The sequence below is a fragment of the Drosophila miranda genome, chromosome XL, assembly GCF_003369915.1.
Source record: "Drosophila miranda strain MSH22 chromosome XL, D.miranda_PacBio2.1, whole genome shotgun sequence".
Classification (NCBI taxonomy): Eukaryota; Metazoa; Arthropoda; class Insecta; order Diptera; family Drosophilidae; genus Drosophila; species Drosophila miranda.
Window position 1 is genome coordinate 5,915,534 of NC_046673.1, and position 14,067 is coordinate 5,929,600.

Here is a 14,067-nt window from a genome sequence, read left to right on the forward strand (position 1 = left end):
CTACACCACGACCATCATGCGGGATCTCCTCGTTCCTTGTGCTGTTTGTTTATGTTTGACATTACGCGTATGCATGGGTTGTGTGTGTGTTTGTGTGTGATAAGGGAGAATAAGTGTGTCACACCAACGTGGCTGGCTTTTATGTCAAAGCGGAGCCTTCTGCTGACTACGTGCTCCCGTTACACCCACTTGCATACACATGTACGAGCATGTATACTTGTATTTATTAACGCCGGCAAATGCATGTCACTCATTGGAAAAGGCACATTATCAGACCACACTGCCGACAACTTTTGCTTTTGTTCTTAATTGTGTATATCCTTCTACGCACATACGTTTGTATGTGCGTATGTATGTACAAGTGGCCCGAGCCTGGCGGGAGGAGAGGACGGTGCCGTGCCTGCTTGCCCCCTCTTGCCCGCAGGGGCGGCGTTGCCTACATTTGGGCGCAGTTGGGTTCATTGGAGCTTGCGCATGTTTCTGTGGAATTACTCGTACGCTAATAATTTGTATTGCGTATTCTCTATGCTCCCACACATATAGAGAAAATTACTGTGAAATATGTGCACATGTATGTACATACATAAGTGCATGCAGTACATAGGTGCAACTTTAAAGAACTTAACCCCACCCGCTTGCATAGCCTTGCTGAGTGTATTCAATGTGCCCAGATTTTTGCAAAGCTAAGAAAGAGCCTTTGCAATCCTTGATTTAGGTACAAAGCTGCGATAGGAACGATCGCTTGAAGTTGTACCGCATTTTGCGTCACATAATACAGACATAATCAGACAATACTGCATCAGGAACATGGCCTACAAGGAGGGTATCCCAGTGATGTTGACTTAAATTCAAGTATTTTAGATATGCACATAATGGAACTGTTATGGGATCGAAAACACTTCCTTCTGGCTGATATATATATGACACGAATCTAATACACCCCTTTACTCTTTGAGGACCGGATATTATTAATCATTAGTTATGAAGTTATGAGGATCTGACCACTACAGCGAGTAGGAAGCGCCCCTGGGCGTGTCTCTTTCAAGCACTTTAAGTGCATACTTTTAGGAGGTATATCCCAGGTCAGGGTTGTTTTAAATGCTTGCCCCGCCACCACCTTAAATCGCAAAACATCGTTTTGAGCCCACAATTTGTAAGATACACGGAGATATGCATAAATGGCATTATATTACCTAGTGGACTATCAGGACTCTCTCCCAGTACAGTTGGGAGTCCACTAGAATTGGGTCAGACTTATAATGCTCGATACGATGTTAAAACGAGGGGGAACGTTGTGAGTTGCTGCGGACACCGCAACTCTACATTTATACCCGATACTAAGTCAGTATGGCTCTTCTCCGGCAGACGCCGGACGACACGACAAAGAGTGCGTGCGAGAGAGACAGAAAATCAGTCTGAGCGTGACGTCGGGCGCTGCGGAGCCACTGCAAATTGATTTCTTGCTTTTGGCTATACAAATAATCCGATCTGATCCAGATTCAGCAACCGGATAGATATGGTCATTCTCTATGATTGTACGTTTTTAGTTTTCTCGAATCTGCAATATTGTGGATGCAACAGATTTTCGTCCTTTGTGTGGGCGGAAGGGGGTGGGGCGAAATTTTGAGATATACGTTTTATATCGAGATACCGAAGTGCGGATACCAAATTAGATCACTCTAGCCTTAATAGTCTCTGAGATTTGTGGATGCCCCAGATTTTCGGCCTTAGCGGGGGTGGAAGGGGGTATGGCGAAATTTTGACACAAAACAGTCAAGGTCCGATATCACAGGAGTGTGGATATCAAATTTGGTTGCTCTGGCTCTTATAGGTTCTGAGATCCTTGAACTCATATTTTGCAATTGGCAAAACCGACCATGAAACCTGTGTGTTAGAGAGAGACAGAGCGAGAAAAAATGAAATTGTTTTCTTGATTCTGGCTATAATAATTATACGATCTGGTTCAGATTTTACACTGTAGAACATATAGTCATCCTTTACGATTCTGCGTTTTTAGTTTTCTCGTATCGTCGAAATTGTGGATGCCACAGATTTTCGCCCTTAATGGGGCGGAAGTGGGCGGGGCGAAGTTTTGAAATATTTTTGTAGCAGTGACATATCACAGAAGTCCGGATGTAAAATGTCGTTGCTCTAGCTCTTATAGTCTTTGAGCACTAGGCGCTGATAGGGACGGACAGACGGACGGACAGACGGACAGACAGACAGGGCTCAATCAACTCGGCTTTTTATGCTGATCAAGAATATTTATACTTTATGGGGTCGGAAAAGATTCCTTCTGGACGTTACACACATCCAATTTTACCACAAATCTAATATACCCCAATACTCATTTTGAGTATCGGGTATAAAAACGATTAGCCGTCGAGACGTCCATATTTTGAACGTTCCCTAATTTTAAGGGAATGGATCACAATGATATAACAGCCCCAGAACTGGGGGTCGACGATCGACCTAAAATTGTAGTATATCAGATAATTTGGTGTTTTCCCATAATTTCAGATATCTAACAGCCAACAATTTGCCTAACTTCAAACGAATTTGATATGTTTTAGAAGTTTTCGTCTATTATTTAATTTTCCGACGTTTCCCTTGTGCGTATTTTATAGGAAAAAGACACGAATCACTCCTGGCGTTTCATCCGTATCGAATGACTCGCCTGTGCTCGCTTATGGCCAATTTGCACAGCGAAAGAACGGTTCTGACCGGGTGGAATGCCACTATTATTTCATAGTTCCTCGAACCGTATAAGGTTTCACTTGTCCTGGATACGCCATCGATAGAAAACATTAATAATGTTCCCAATGGTTGGTTATGTATGTACATACATGGTATTTACTCGTATGAAAAGGTGAACAAAAGTGGGAAGGTAGTCAGTCGCTTTCGATAATTATACTAAGTTATAGATTCTCGTCAACGTTTCAGCCTATACCTTCACTCATAAAAGAACAGTAGCAATGTTAACAATGTTAATGTACACGTGTATGTGTGTGTTTGTGTGCACATAAGCATGTACATACTCGTGGGTATGTATCAAGATTGAAATTATGGTGTTGCAGGGTCCCTGCTTGCCCCAAGTCCCATTATTTTTCTATCGTTTCTTTACATTGTTCTTGACGTATTTTATTGTTACTTATCGTGAGCCGAAATATGCAAATGGGTCGGGTGGAGCCGGGTGGAGCCGGGTAGCGGGAGGCAGGGGCTCCTCCGAAAATGTACCAGTTACAATAGTTAACGACATGAACACTACTCGTACTAATTTTTTTATTGGGAACCACCCCCACCCACACCCATACCCACTTAACTTAAATGATTCTGATTCTGATTCGGTAGGTTCGGGTGAGATAGGGTTGTGTTGGGGCTGGGCTTGGGTTTGAGTGGGTGGCGCTGGGGCATTGGGCATTGGGCTGGAGTCGCGTCCTCGCTCATCATTTTATTCCATTTTACTTCGATGTCAAACAAACGGCAACAAATCGCGACCTGACGTGATAACAAATAACCGCAAACGTTGTTGCTAACAGAATGGTTCTTGTTCAATAAATGTACATAATTTAAAGCACCCAAACCGAACCGAACCTAACCAACCCCCCCATCCCCTTCATCTCCTCCTTCGCTTCCTGCTCAGTCGCTCCTAATAACAATGGCAGACTCATCAATGTCAATTCCCGTAGTTCGCTTTGTTGGCTCCGGCGGGCCAGTTCGATTTGCGGCACGGGTTAACTTATTCCTTTATCTCGTTGTCCCTGTCCCTGTCGTTGGGCCCTGTCTGCAGGGCTGTCAATTTCGCGGTATCTCGCAGCCTCTCAGCCTCTCAGCCATGTCCATGGCGACAGCTCAGGGGACATCTTGTGCCCTGGCTGTCGTGGGTGTTCCGCTTCGCACCGGCAACAAGTACCAGCCCCGGCTGACCATGCGACGCGTCTTCAATACGAAGTGCTTTCGCACGGAGCGCTACCGTCATGAGATCGCCAACCACTACCGCGACTACCAGATACAGCAGCACCTCAATCTCCATCAGAAGCATCCGCTGGGCCACCGCCACCGCCACCAAAGGAGGCGTCGCCGACTGGGACTGGCAGCGGAGGCATCTAGAATGTCCTCCTCATTAGCACCAACGTATGCGCAGCTGCGCGATGTGTGGCCCACCCCTGTGCAGTACTTTCCAAGGTACCTCCCGCCGTAATTTGATTGCATCCATGTTTTGTGGGTGCTTTGTGTGCATGTGCATGGGTATGTGTATGTGTATGTGTATGGTGGGGTGGTGTAGGTTGGATATCTGTTTGACAGTTGCGGCCATAAATATAGGTTGGCTTGACAAGGGTACGGAGTGGGGAGCGTAGAGCTTAAGCTTGCGGGCTGAGGATAGCGGATATCTGGTTGATAGCTTTTGTGTTTCATGTGGAATTTCTGCCGCATCGTCACAGCTCCAGTTACGCAGCCTTGCCAGGGCTTCCAACAGATGACGTGCGAGTTTTGTAAATTGTACGGGCTTTAACTTTATTATATAGGAGAGCAATTAAATGCCTTATATTTGGGGATTCTGTGGACACTGATCGCAATAACTGGCTGCCTGACTACTATTTGGGGGTGAGTTTGGTAAAGAGAGACATATGTATCTTGGCTAAGGGGCACACACATGTCTCTCCTGAAGTTATCAAGACGATGAAGTTGCTGGGGGAATACCCGCACTTTCGTCTTTAATTATATTACGCGTCGCGGTTCCGAGCGAGCATGGGCTCGGGACGTGGTTGTTTGTTGGCTTGTTTGTCGTACGTGTTTGCTTTTGCCATTGTAATTAATGCTTTGTTTGGTTGCCCTTTCTACATATCTAAATTTGTTCATCTATTTTTGTTGTGGTGCTTCCACTAATTACAGATTCGACGATACGTATGCAGCCCGTGGACGGCTAACAATTTGCTCAGGTGAGCCGCCCGATGAAACCTACAACGACGCAGTGCGCCGAATAAAGAGTTCCCAAAGCGTCGACCAGCTAAAGAAGCTTGTCCAATGCCAGTTGGCCTGACAGCGCGCCCTATGGATCAGCAGTGGGCAGCGACGTCGGCGCAAGACATCGAACCGCAATGATGACAACGTCACCGGGGAAGACGACGAAGACAGGCACGGCAACGGCAACGGCAAGGGCACTGGCAGAAGCAGAAGCAGCGAACGAGAAGCCAGCCATGTCAATTATAATCTAAATATTTCTAATAACCAGGTGGAAAACCTACAACGACAACCCCACAGAGAGAGAGTCGACTACTACACGTATTTGCAACTGGCCAGCGGATATTACGAGCAAGGGTTGCACGCCAACATCAAGTACTTGGAATCGATTGGCCAGCGTAATGCAATAAGGCACACGTCGCAGTTGCAAACGCCGTCATCTTTGGACCCAGTAGACCGTTCGGGGGAGCGACAAGCGGCGGATCAGAAGTTGAACGCCAGATTGGTCACGCTACTGAAGGGATTGCGGCGCAAGGCAGCCAGTAGCTCGAAGAAGCGAGGGAAAAGTTGTCCGGCAGATCCCATCAGCGTGCATATAAGGCCCTTAAAACAAGCGACAGACGAGTCGCAGGCTGGCGAAGCGGGAGCGGGTGATCACAGGTCGGAAAAACCAAAAGCAGTAGGGCCGGCGTCCAGGATTATGTGTGATTTTTACGTCCAGCAGCATCATTCGAAGAACAACAAGCAGGGGAGTACAGCGGAGCTGACGGCAACCACGTTCGATCAGCTGAAACTATACGAGATCATCGATAACCTAAGCCATCTCAGCTTGAGCGATAGTATCGATACTCCGCACCTGCCGCAAATCACGCTTACCGACTGCACCCATCAGGTGGCGCTGTACAGCGCGAGTTTTGATATTGCCGCCAACCAATCAATTGCAGATACCCAACGAAGCCAGACCACAAACATAGCCAGAGCAAACTAGACACAAATACTCGATTGCATTAAATTGGAAACAAGCTAAACAGATACGATACTTAACTAACAATAGAAAAAAGGTGGGCCGGGCAAACAATCCACACAAACTCATTAAAATCAAACGGAGCGAGGGCGAGGGCGAGACGAGACGATTGTACCACACAAAGCCAAACCGCACAGCGCGTACGTCAGCGGAAATAGTTTATATGCAAACGACAAACAATCAACAACAAGCAGCAAACGGATTTGGGAAGCGTAACTGCGTCTTGGCCGAAGCTCGCGCTCGAACAATGGTTGTTGCTGTTGTTGCCGTCGACGTCTTTGAAAAGAGCAGCAGCGGCAGCAGCGTTGAATCTGCAGAATTAGCGGCACCCAGCTGTAGCGGTACACAAGAATCGGCCTCCAATAACAATAATACTGATAAGACCGCTCCAACGACTGTTCAGGAGGCAGAGGCCAACAACAACACGCCTGTCACCTCTAAAACGAGCGACAAAATGACCGATGCTGGCAAGGGGAAGAGCAGCGATTCTGTCGGCGATTCTACCAAAGCGGTAGAGCCGGCCGATCCCGCATTGCCGACAGCTCCCACAAAAAGCGCCGTTAGCCAGCGCAATGTGGACATCAAGATCGAGAAGATAGCTAACACGGATCCGGCCGGCCAGCAGCTCACCAAGAAGGTGTTAAAGCTTGATCTGGGCGGCAAGAGTCTGGACGAGTACTCGCTTAAGTCGCCCAAGTCACCCATAGCGGGTTAGTATTCATACATAATATACAATATACACACATACAATGTACACGTCCCACACCCTGCTTCAAAATTTAGCTTAATGTACATAAATAAGTTTGGGCTAACATTTGGGTTGATATTAGGAGTGTTAGAGAACTTCCATTGAAGATTATTCTTGATCCGAATCGGCTATGCAATGGGAGACATTCTTATAAGGAATACATCCATCGAGTCGATTGAACTGGGTCAAGATCCTCTTTAAGTTCTGTTTTATTAATTTTAATATAGTGTTTTTTACTTGCGCCAGAGATTACAGTGCCGGAAGATTAATACTCCTATATTGAATGCCCCCGTCATCAACGAACTTCCCTTATCATTTATTAGTCGGATTAATTTTTGTGTATTCGCAGCACGTGTGCAACATCAAACATCATTGACGTCATCGGTGGACGTGGAGGACCGGAAAACGCTACGTGACGCCTTATATCAGGGTATTTTTCACCGACATCGCCGCACCATCTTCGCCGTGGGCAGCTTCCTGCGCATGTTGCGCAGTCGCAACTCCCAGTACAACACGATTCGCAGCTCCTCAGAGGGCGAGGACATCGACGAGGTTAGATAAGACAGACATCCATGTGTACATACTTGTACCCATGTATGCACGCACATTTCGCACACATCTTATGGGCCATGGACAGAAACATCTACCGAAGTAGCCGCAGACGTAATAGACCGAACAAGGACGAAAGTCGGAATCGTCCAGGACAGTGCCCAGCCAAGCTAAATGTCGTACCTTGCTGCTTGAGTCGAACTTGAAATGGAAATTGAGCCCCGCGTACTCGTACTTATTTATTATCCCATTTAACATGCGTATGCAAAAGTTGTGTATTATTAACTGCTTTTTGTACAGTTTTCATTGTCATCGTTATACCGTTATATCGTTATTCTGTTATACCGTTATTCCGTTACTGCGCCATGCCCAAGATCAAAGCAACCACAAGACTATGTAGTGCACCTCTGACCTAGTAACAGACCTTGTGGCAGAGTTCTTTTCTCGGATCGCGCTCGGACGGAAAAAAACAACAAGAAAGCAACAAAGACATTGCCCTCCGCGGTCTGATACAAGCACCCTAGTGCTGCATCACCTAATTCACTCTCTGAGAAGACGCCTTATATGTATAAACTGTTGCGGCAGCTCTACGACCCCTTAAGCTAAACTTAATGTGAACCCAAGCTGAACTTGAAATACTATCGCAACATTCTTACATACATATATAATATGCATAAACATATGTCTAAAACGTAAACGAAAACGAAAACAAAAACAAAACTTTATTGTATTAAGCTCGCATTGTTTTTTTGTGCCTGCCAGTGCCAGTCGTCATTCAGTGCATTCTTGTGTATTTAGCAAGCTGATCTGACTACATATGTACATGAGTATGTATGTGTGTATGTATGTATGTTCGTTCTGTCCGACCGTCTGTCTGTCTGCTTGTGTCTCTAACTATATGTTTCTGATGTAGGAGATGGAGATGCCAAAGCCTAACATTCATTGTTCAAAACGGACCATCCTTTTTCCAGTTGCCAACAGGAAAGGCAGTACAATATGTACGTACGTATGATGGCAGTATGATAAAGGTAGATACATACATGTGTACATATGTATGTGGGTCCTTTGTGCATTCCTTGGGAAATTGGCTTGTATTGGCCTCCCCTCCCCAATCGTCATCATTGCAATAGATATTTAAACTAGAAATCTTCTGCTTAGAAGAGTGCACAAATATTCAAATATATCCAAAATAAATGGTCATTCTACTTGACCATGGCATTTTTATAAAAATTCTCTTTTTCGTGTATGAGTCATTGAGATCTAGCTAGAATTTGTTTTTCATTACAAAGGGAACAAAATTTATAAAGAAACATGTCGAAGAAATGTTTTTAAATGATATATTGCGTATAGGAATAATATATATGTGTATGTGTAGCTACTATATGGTATATATACATACATGGTCTAGTTATAGAACACGAAATTCAACACAATAATTGTTTCTCCCCAAGATAAATGTTATATGTAATTAACATTGATTTGCGGTCCCATACCCACACATAAAGACACACTATAGTATATACATATATTTTAGAGCAATTTTTTGTTAATGGTAGCTTGCATATAGAGCTAAACCTGAATGGATAGTAATTACTTAACATAATAAGATATTTTGTACAGCCAAAACGGTTTTAGACAGAATTGAAAACGTCTTACGGCAGACAAAAGACAACGTAGTTTCAAGAACTGTTCGAACTGTAGTAAATTCGTACGACATTCTAATACATCCGATGCTATTCCTTTGATTTGACTCGATTGAAAACAACAATAAAATCATACATAAACCATAACAAATTCCAGTTAGTGCTTGCATTTTGATCAACAACTAATCCTAAACATTGATGATCTCAATCCCAATCCTTTCAGTTTCTCAAGAGGCGCAGCTCGAAGTTGCTCAGGCTTCCGCATATCTTCGATCAATGAGTGCTTTCTTGCGTGCCGGAAATACTAGGTATACAGTTTTCGATTTCCACATAGTACTTAGCTTTAAATATTGTTATTATCATTCGAGTAATAAATTAAAGTTCTGTCGAAAGCCCTAGCCCATTGTGGGCCAGAGGTTAAATATGCCCCAATCTGGCAGCGTTAGATTCCATGGCTGGGACAACGGTGTTGGTGCAAATGGCACTGGCATTGGCCATATGCTGCCTACTGGCGTCCGAAGCTCCTGAGGAGGGGAAGATAGTATGTTAATATATAGACTAAAAAGTTCTCCAATCACGGTGCGTTGTTTAACCATGACACTTAATAGTTTTAGTTTCAGCGATCGCTCTTTCTTATGCAAATATTCCTAAGAAGTACGGCTAAATATGTATATCCATTATTCGATTTTGTAACATGTTTTCTCTAGTTATGAGACATTCTATTCTATCTTTACTATTATTCCGATCGTGACTATAGCCTATCGCTATACATACATATGTGGCCTTTTGAATTTAAATATGATATGTTATTTCATTTGGCAACAAACATATGTATGTACCCCATGCACACAAAAGCGATTGCTTGTGAACTTACAGTTTTCGATTTCCAGATATTCACAGAGATCGAAAATTGTTAAATTCATTTCCACATAGTACCTAACTTTAAGAGTAACAGGTATAGAAAATATTGATTCTTGATTGATTAAACACTTGATAATTGTCAATCGGAAAGGTCTCTTCAAATAGTATTCTTCAACTCTAAGTCTTAGCAATGGTCTCTACTTACCGGCGGTGGACTGGCAGCTACCACATAGGTGTCCTCTGCGACGGCCTTTTGTATTGTTGTGCGTATGGCAGCCGTTTCCCGCAGATTTTGCGGCGTTACTACCACCTTGGCGGCACTCAAGGCGGGCAGAACAAAAGGATCCCTGAGCCAGGTGGGTGCAATTACCTGACGACGCAGACGGTAAGCAGCGCCTACCGACAAGCCAGCAGCCAGCAGCAAAATTGAGAGCTGCCACCGCATACTGTTGCCCGTTTCGGATACAAATACACATTGAAAGCTGACATTGGAGCGAGTCGATGCTTCGAGTCGTGAAGTTGAGTTTTTGCTGGTGCTGGAATTTCTCTCATTGACCTCCTCTTGTTGGTGTCGCTTCTGATTGGACGATTTCCACTTCGTTATTTTGGGTAGGTAAAGTTAAGAGAATTTTTGTTTGGAATTTTATTTATGAGTATGTTGGCAGTGGGCACGCAAAACCATGTTATGTAAATGTATACTGATCTCAGCCAAGGTGCGAAAAATAAAAATCGTACATAAAGAAAGGGTCAAATGAAACACTGCCCCGCCCCCCGACGATTGCTAAGGCGAGACAGGAGCCCGGCTGCGCACTGGCTGCTCTAGGCATTTACTTCCTCGGCTGGTACATCCACACGCTCTTCCTTGATATGCACGTCATCATCCTCCTGGTCCTCTTTGCTATTCTCGTGAAGCAGAACGTACTCGCGGGAGCTAAAGCCAAACTTGATGACATCCTTCTCCATCAGTTCGTAGTACTTACGGCCATCGACTTTCTTGTTGTTCAGGAACGTTCCGTTGGCCGATTCCAGGTCGATGAGGTAGAGACGCACACGCTTACCCTGGCTGCCGTCCTCTCGCTCAAAGGGCACGAGCCGGTACTGCAGGGCGGCATGCTGCTTGGAGCAGCTTGGATGATCTACCGCCAGGTCGACCACCTTGCGGTCGCGGCCCACGAGGAAACAGCTTTGGCGATGTATGTGTAGTGTAGGCAGTGCTGTTTCGCCCTTGAACGGGTACAGGCGCCATCGACGCTTCGGCTTGCGAGCCTCGACCGGCTCCGAGTATTTGACAACAACTCCATTAACTTTGTTGGTGTCCTCGGTGAGGGCTCCGCTTAGCCCGAAGTTGGGCTTCTCCTTTTCGACAGGCTCTTCATCCGGCGGCGCCTTGTCATCGCCCTTCCTGCCCCACTCGAAGTGTTCGTCGTCTCCTCTGCTACGATTGTCGCGGCGCTGTTGTTTACGACGCCCAAAGTCGCGTCCGTCTCTGTTTGGTCGATCGCGGGGACTGCGGCTACGACTGCGCCTGGAAAGAAATGCGGAATTAGTCAAGAGACGTCTCGGTGGATGTTTCATCTGTACTTGCCGCTCTGGACGCCTTTCGGGGGAACGGCGCGGTCGCTCCTTCCGTTCATTGCTGCGTGCTCGTTGTCGTTGCACAGGTGAACGCTGCCTTTGTTCCCGTCGACTGCGATCGCGGCGTGTAGGATTGTCCCGGTCGCTGTCTCGGTGACGTTCTTTTTCTGTCTCGCGCTCCCTTTCCCGCTCTCGCGAGTAGCTACGACTGTGTCTGCGTTGTTTTGTGTTTCTATGGGAATTGTGACGTTGGCCGCCGTTGCCACGGTCGGGACTGTCCCACTTCGAGCGTTGCTCTTGCACCTTCTGGCTGGTTTCCTCAGACTGCTTTTCTACATTTCTGGTCCGCTTTTCCTGTATTTCTTCAGCGCCCTCTGTGTTGCGATTCTTTTTCTTACTGCGCTTCTGCTTTTTGCCCGCCGAGGAGTTCGATAAGTCGTTGTTGCTGCTACTACTGCTGCTGGAAGATGAACTCGAACTGTACCGTGATTCCCTTTGTTTGCTTTTCTTGAGGTTAGGCGCATTCTTTTCGTCCATTTTTTGGTCCTCGTCGCTACTCCCGGAATTTTCTTTTTGGTCGCCGGGCGTACCGCGTCTCTTGCCCATTGTTGTTGTTTATTAAAGTCACAAATATTAACAAAAAACACAAACTAAATGGCTTTGAAATAGGTTAGGGATGGCATATCAGCTACTTCAACAGCTGTTTGGCTGATCGATATCCGTTTAAATCGGCCAGAGCGACTGTGAGTAACATCTCTAGGTCTGTCCAGTCAATATGAAGATGCACGATACGTTTAATCGATACTAATCGATACAGTACAAAAGTACAACATCGCGCCATGTTCATCTCAATGCGTTGGGTAGCAGACTAGAATAACTACGATTTAGAAATTAGAAAAAATAATATCTAATTATGGTGATTATGATCTTAGTTAGTATATAGTCTGAAAGCATGTTGTTTTCTATCGCGTTACGCCATTTGTAAGTTCCAACAGAATTAGCCGCAGAAGCAGTCGCTGTTACTGTCGGCCGAACGTCGCACCCAAACCCAAACAAAGTGAAAACTGATTTACTCCGCTTCACAATGACACCATTCGATGATTTTGTTTATTTAATTAATCATGTGCTACTAGGCGAAGAGCCGGTAAGTAAGACCTACATTAAAGCATGCACACATTCGTACGGCTGTATGTGTGCATGTGCATATGTACGTGAGACTGAAATCGTACATTGATTTTGTCCATGTGTAGACCATTGAGGACTTCATATTGCTTGTGGGTACATTAGTAGCATTCATAGCTTTCATACTCTGGTGCTGCTTTCCCATTCAGCCAAAGGTAAGTGATTAATCTGAAAAAACCCAAGTCTACCATCTAAAGTTTTCTTACTTCCACAGGAGCCGGGACCTCATCGCCAGTTCACATGCAAAATCATACAGAATCCAATAAAAGCTTTTGATGCGGCCACCAGCACCGACGACAACAATGCTGCCAATGCGACACCATTCCCTTCACCGTATAACACTGGAGCCAAAAGCGGCCTCGGTGCAAAAGGCAATACCGGCGCGGATGCCGGCCTGACCAGCAGCATGTACAACGGAAGCAACGGCAGCTATAGCAAGAACGGCACTGTAGCCATGCACAATTATTACGTTAAGAACGGACACCATTGCTGCACCTAGTGGCCAGCCTAAAGTTGGCATTCACGATTTCGCAGACCTGAGGCTGGGAGATGCTGCTTATTAGCTTAGCGTTCTGTTACCTAATCAGTTCTTTGTATGCACAATGATCAGTGCATCACCGTCGTCGTTATAGGAATAATGCCTGTGAATATTGATTGTAATTTGTGCCAATTGGTTCGACAGGTTGTTAGGAAGCAGCTTTAAGCTGCCGGTTCGCATTCGCAAGCACATTTGAATTGTAATTGCTCAGACTGATTTGTTTAAAAAAACAGGACAAGACAAGGAAAGGCAGACGGCATGCAAACCACCTTGCATGCCCTGCCTATGGTAGGGAAGATTGGCAAATGTTACATATGTGGCAAGTTTCTAAAACTTCCTTGATATCTATATATATATATATGTGTATATGTGTATATGTACATGTGTTGCATTTGTGGAAATACCAAATTAATATACATATGTGTGTATATGAAATCCAAGTATCTAGTTCTAAGTATTTGTGTATTATACAACAAACAAGCATATATTGTGACCACGTTCGCTTAGCCCAACCCAAAATCTCCAAGACATTTGCCAACCCAAAGTGGAAAGCAACAAAATTCTTAAAATAAATTACCATTTTGTTTCGCTGAAGGAAGAACATAGAAGCCCCTTCTAGCGGGAAACACCTATATAAATAAATATATAAATATCTTTAAGATGGATTATATGAACACCACACCCGGAAACCTTACAAAATATCTAGCATTTAATATTTCCCCGAAATCGCGTTTATTTCCTCTGTACATGCATTCGAATTTGTATTTGTGTTTATGTATACATAAGTATCGCCTATCTTTGTAAACCGCAAAATATTTGATCTCATTTATATAATTATTTATTTGTGATTTGTGATGTAACTGTTAGAAAATTCCAACGTCCCTCTACCACGAGGGGGGGGGGCTGTAAATGCCTAGATCCCTCTAACAAGAAACGAATACGAAAACCTATAAAAGCTGTTGTTTTATTTCCTTTTTATTCATGG

The 14,067-nt window shown here is 44.8% G+C and overlaps 5 protein-coding genes across 5 annotated transcripts; 3 read left to right on the top strand and 2 right to left on the bottom strand.

Annotated features, from left to right (window-relative positions):
- The first annotated feature begins 3,835 nt into the window (after positions 1 to 3,835).
- Positions 3,836 to 6,166, top strand: LOC108163251. Its single transcript, XM_017298814.2, is given in 2 exon segments — positions 3,836 to 4,185; positions 4,894 to 6,166. Coding segments are annotated over 2 exon segments (1,407 nt in total). The 3' UTR covers positions 5,951 to 6,166.
- LOC108156208 lies at positions 6,124 to 9,358 on the top strand. Its single transcript, XM_017287549.2, has 3 exons — positions 6,124 to 6,696; positions 7,084 to 7,286; positions 9,150 to 9,358. Exons 1-3 carry the CDS (start codon positions 6,150 to 6,152, stop codon positions 9,204 to 9,206), a joined length of 807 nt encoding a protein of 268 aa, XP_017143038.1. The 5' UTR covers positions 6,124 to 6,149; the 3' UTR covers positions 9,207 to 9,358.
- Positions 8,607 to 10,251, bottom strand: LOC108156220. Its single transcript, XM_017287561.2, has 2 exons — positions 9,993 to 10,251; positions 8,607 to 9,450 (listed from the first exon to the last, which is right to left on the bottom strand). The coding sequence occupies exons 1-2, from the start codon at positions 10,230 to 10,232 to the stop codon at positions 9,322 to 9,324; spliced, it is 369 nt and encodes a 122-aa protein (XP_017143050.1). The 5' UTR covers positions 10,233 to 10,251; the 3' UTR covers positions 8,607 to 9,321.
- A 164-nt stretch (positions 10,252 to 10,415) lies between these two features.
- LOC108156200 (smad nuclear-interacting protein 1) lies at positions 10,416 to 12,083 on the bottom strand. Its single transcript, XM_017287538.2, has 2 exons — positions 11,373 to 12,083; positions 10,416 to 11,312 (listed from the first exon to the last, which is right to left on the bottom strand). The coding sequence occupies exons 1-2, from the start codon at positions 11,966 to 11,968 to the stop codon at positions 10,607 to 10,609; spliced, it is 1,302 nt and encodes a 433-aa protein (XP_017143027.1). The 5' UTR covers positions 11,969 to 12,083; the 3' UTR covers positions 10,416 to 10,606.
- Positions 12,084 to 12,174: 91 nt separating this feature from the next.
- Positions 12,175 to 14,037, top strand: LOC108164928. The gene is made up of 3 exons (XM_017300916.2): positions 12,175 to 12,506; positions 12,613 to 12,699; positions 12,759 to 14,037. The coding sequence occupies exons 1-3, from the start codon at positions 12,447 to 12,449 to the stop codon at positions 13,041 to 13,043; spliced, it is 432 nt and encodes a 143-aa protein (XP_017156405.1). The 5' UTR covers positions 12,175 to 12,446; the 3' UTR covers positions 13,044 to 14,037.
- Positions 14,038 to 14,067: the final 30 nt, after the last annotated feature.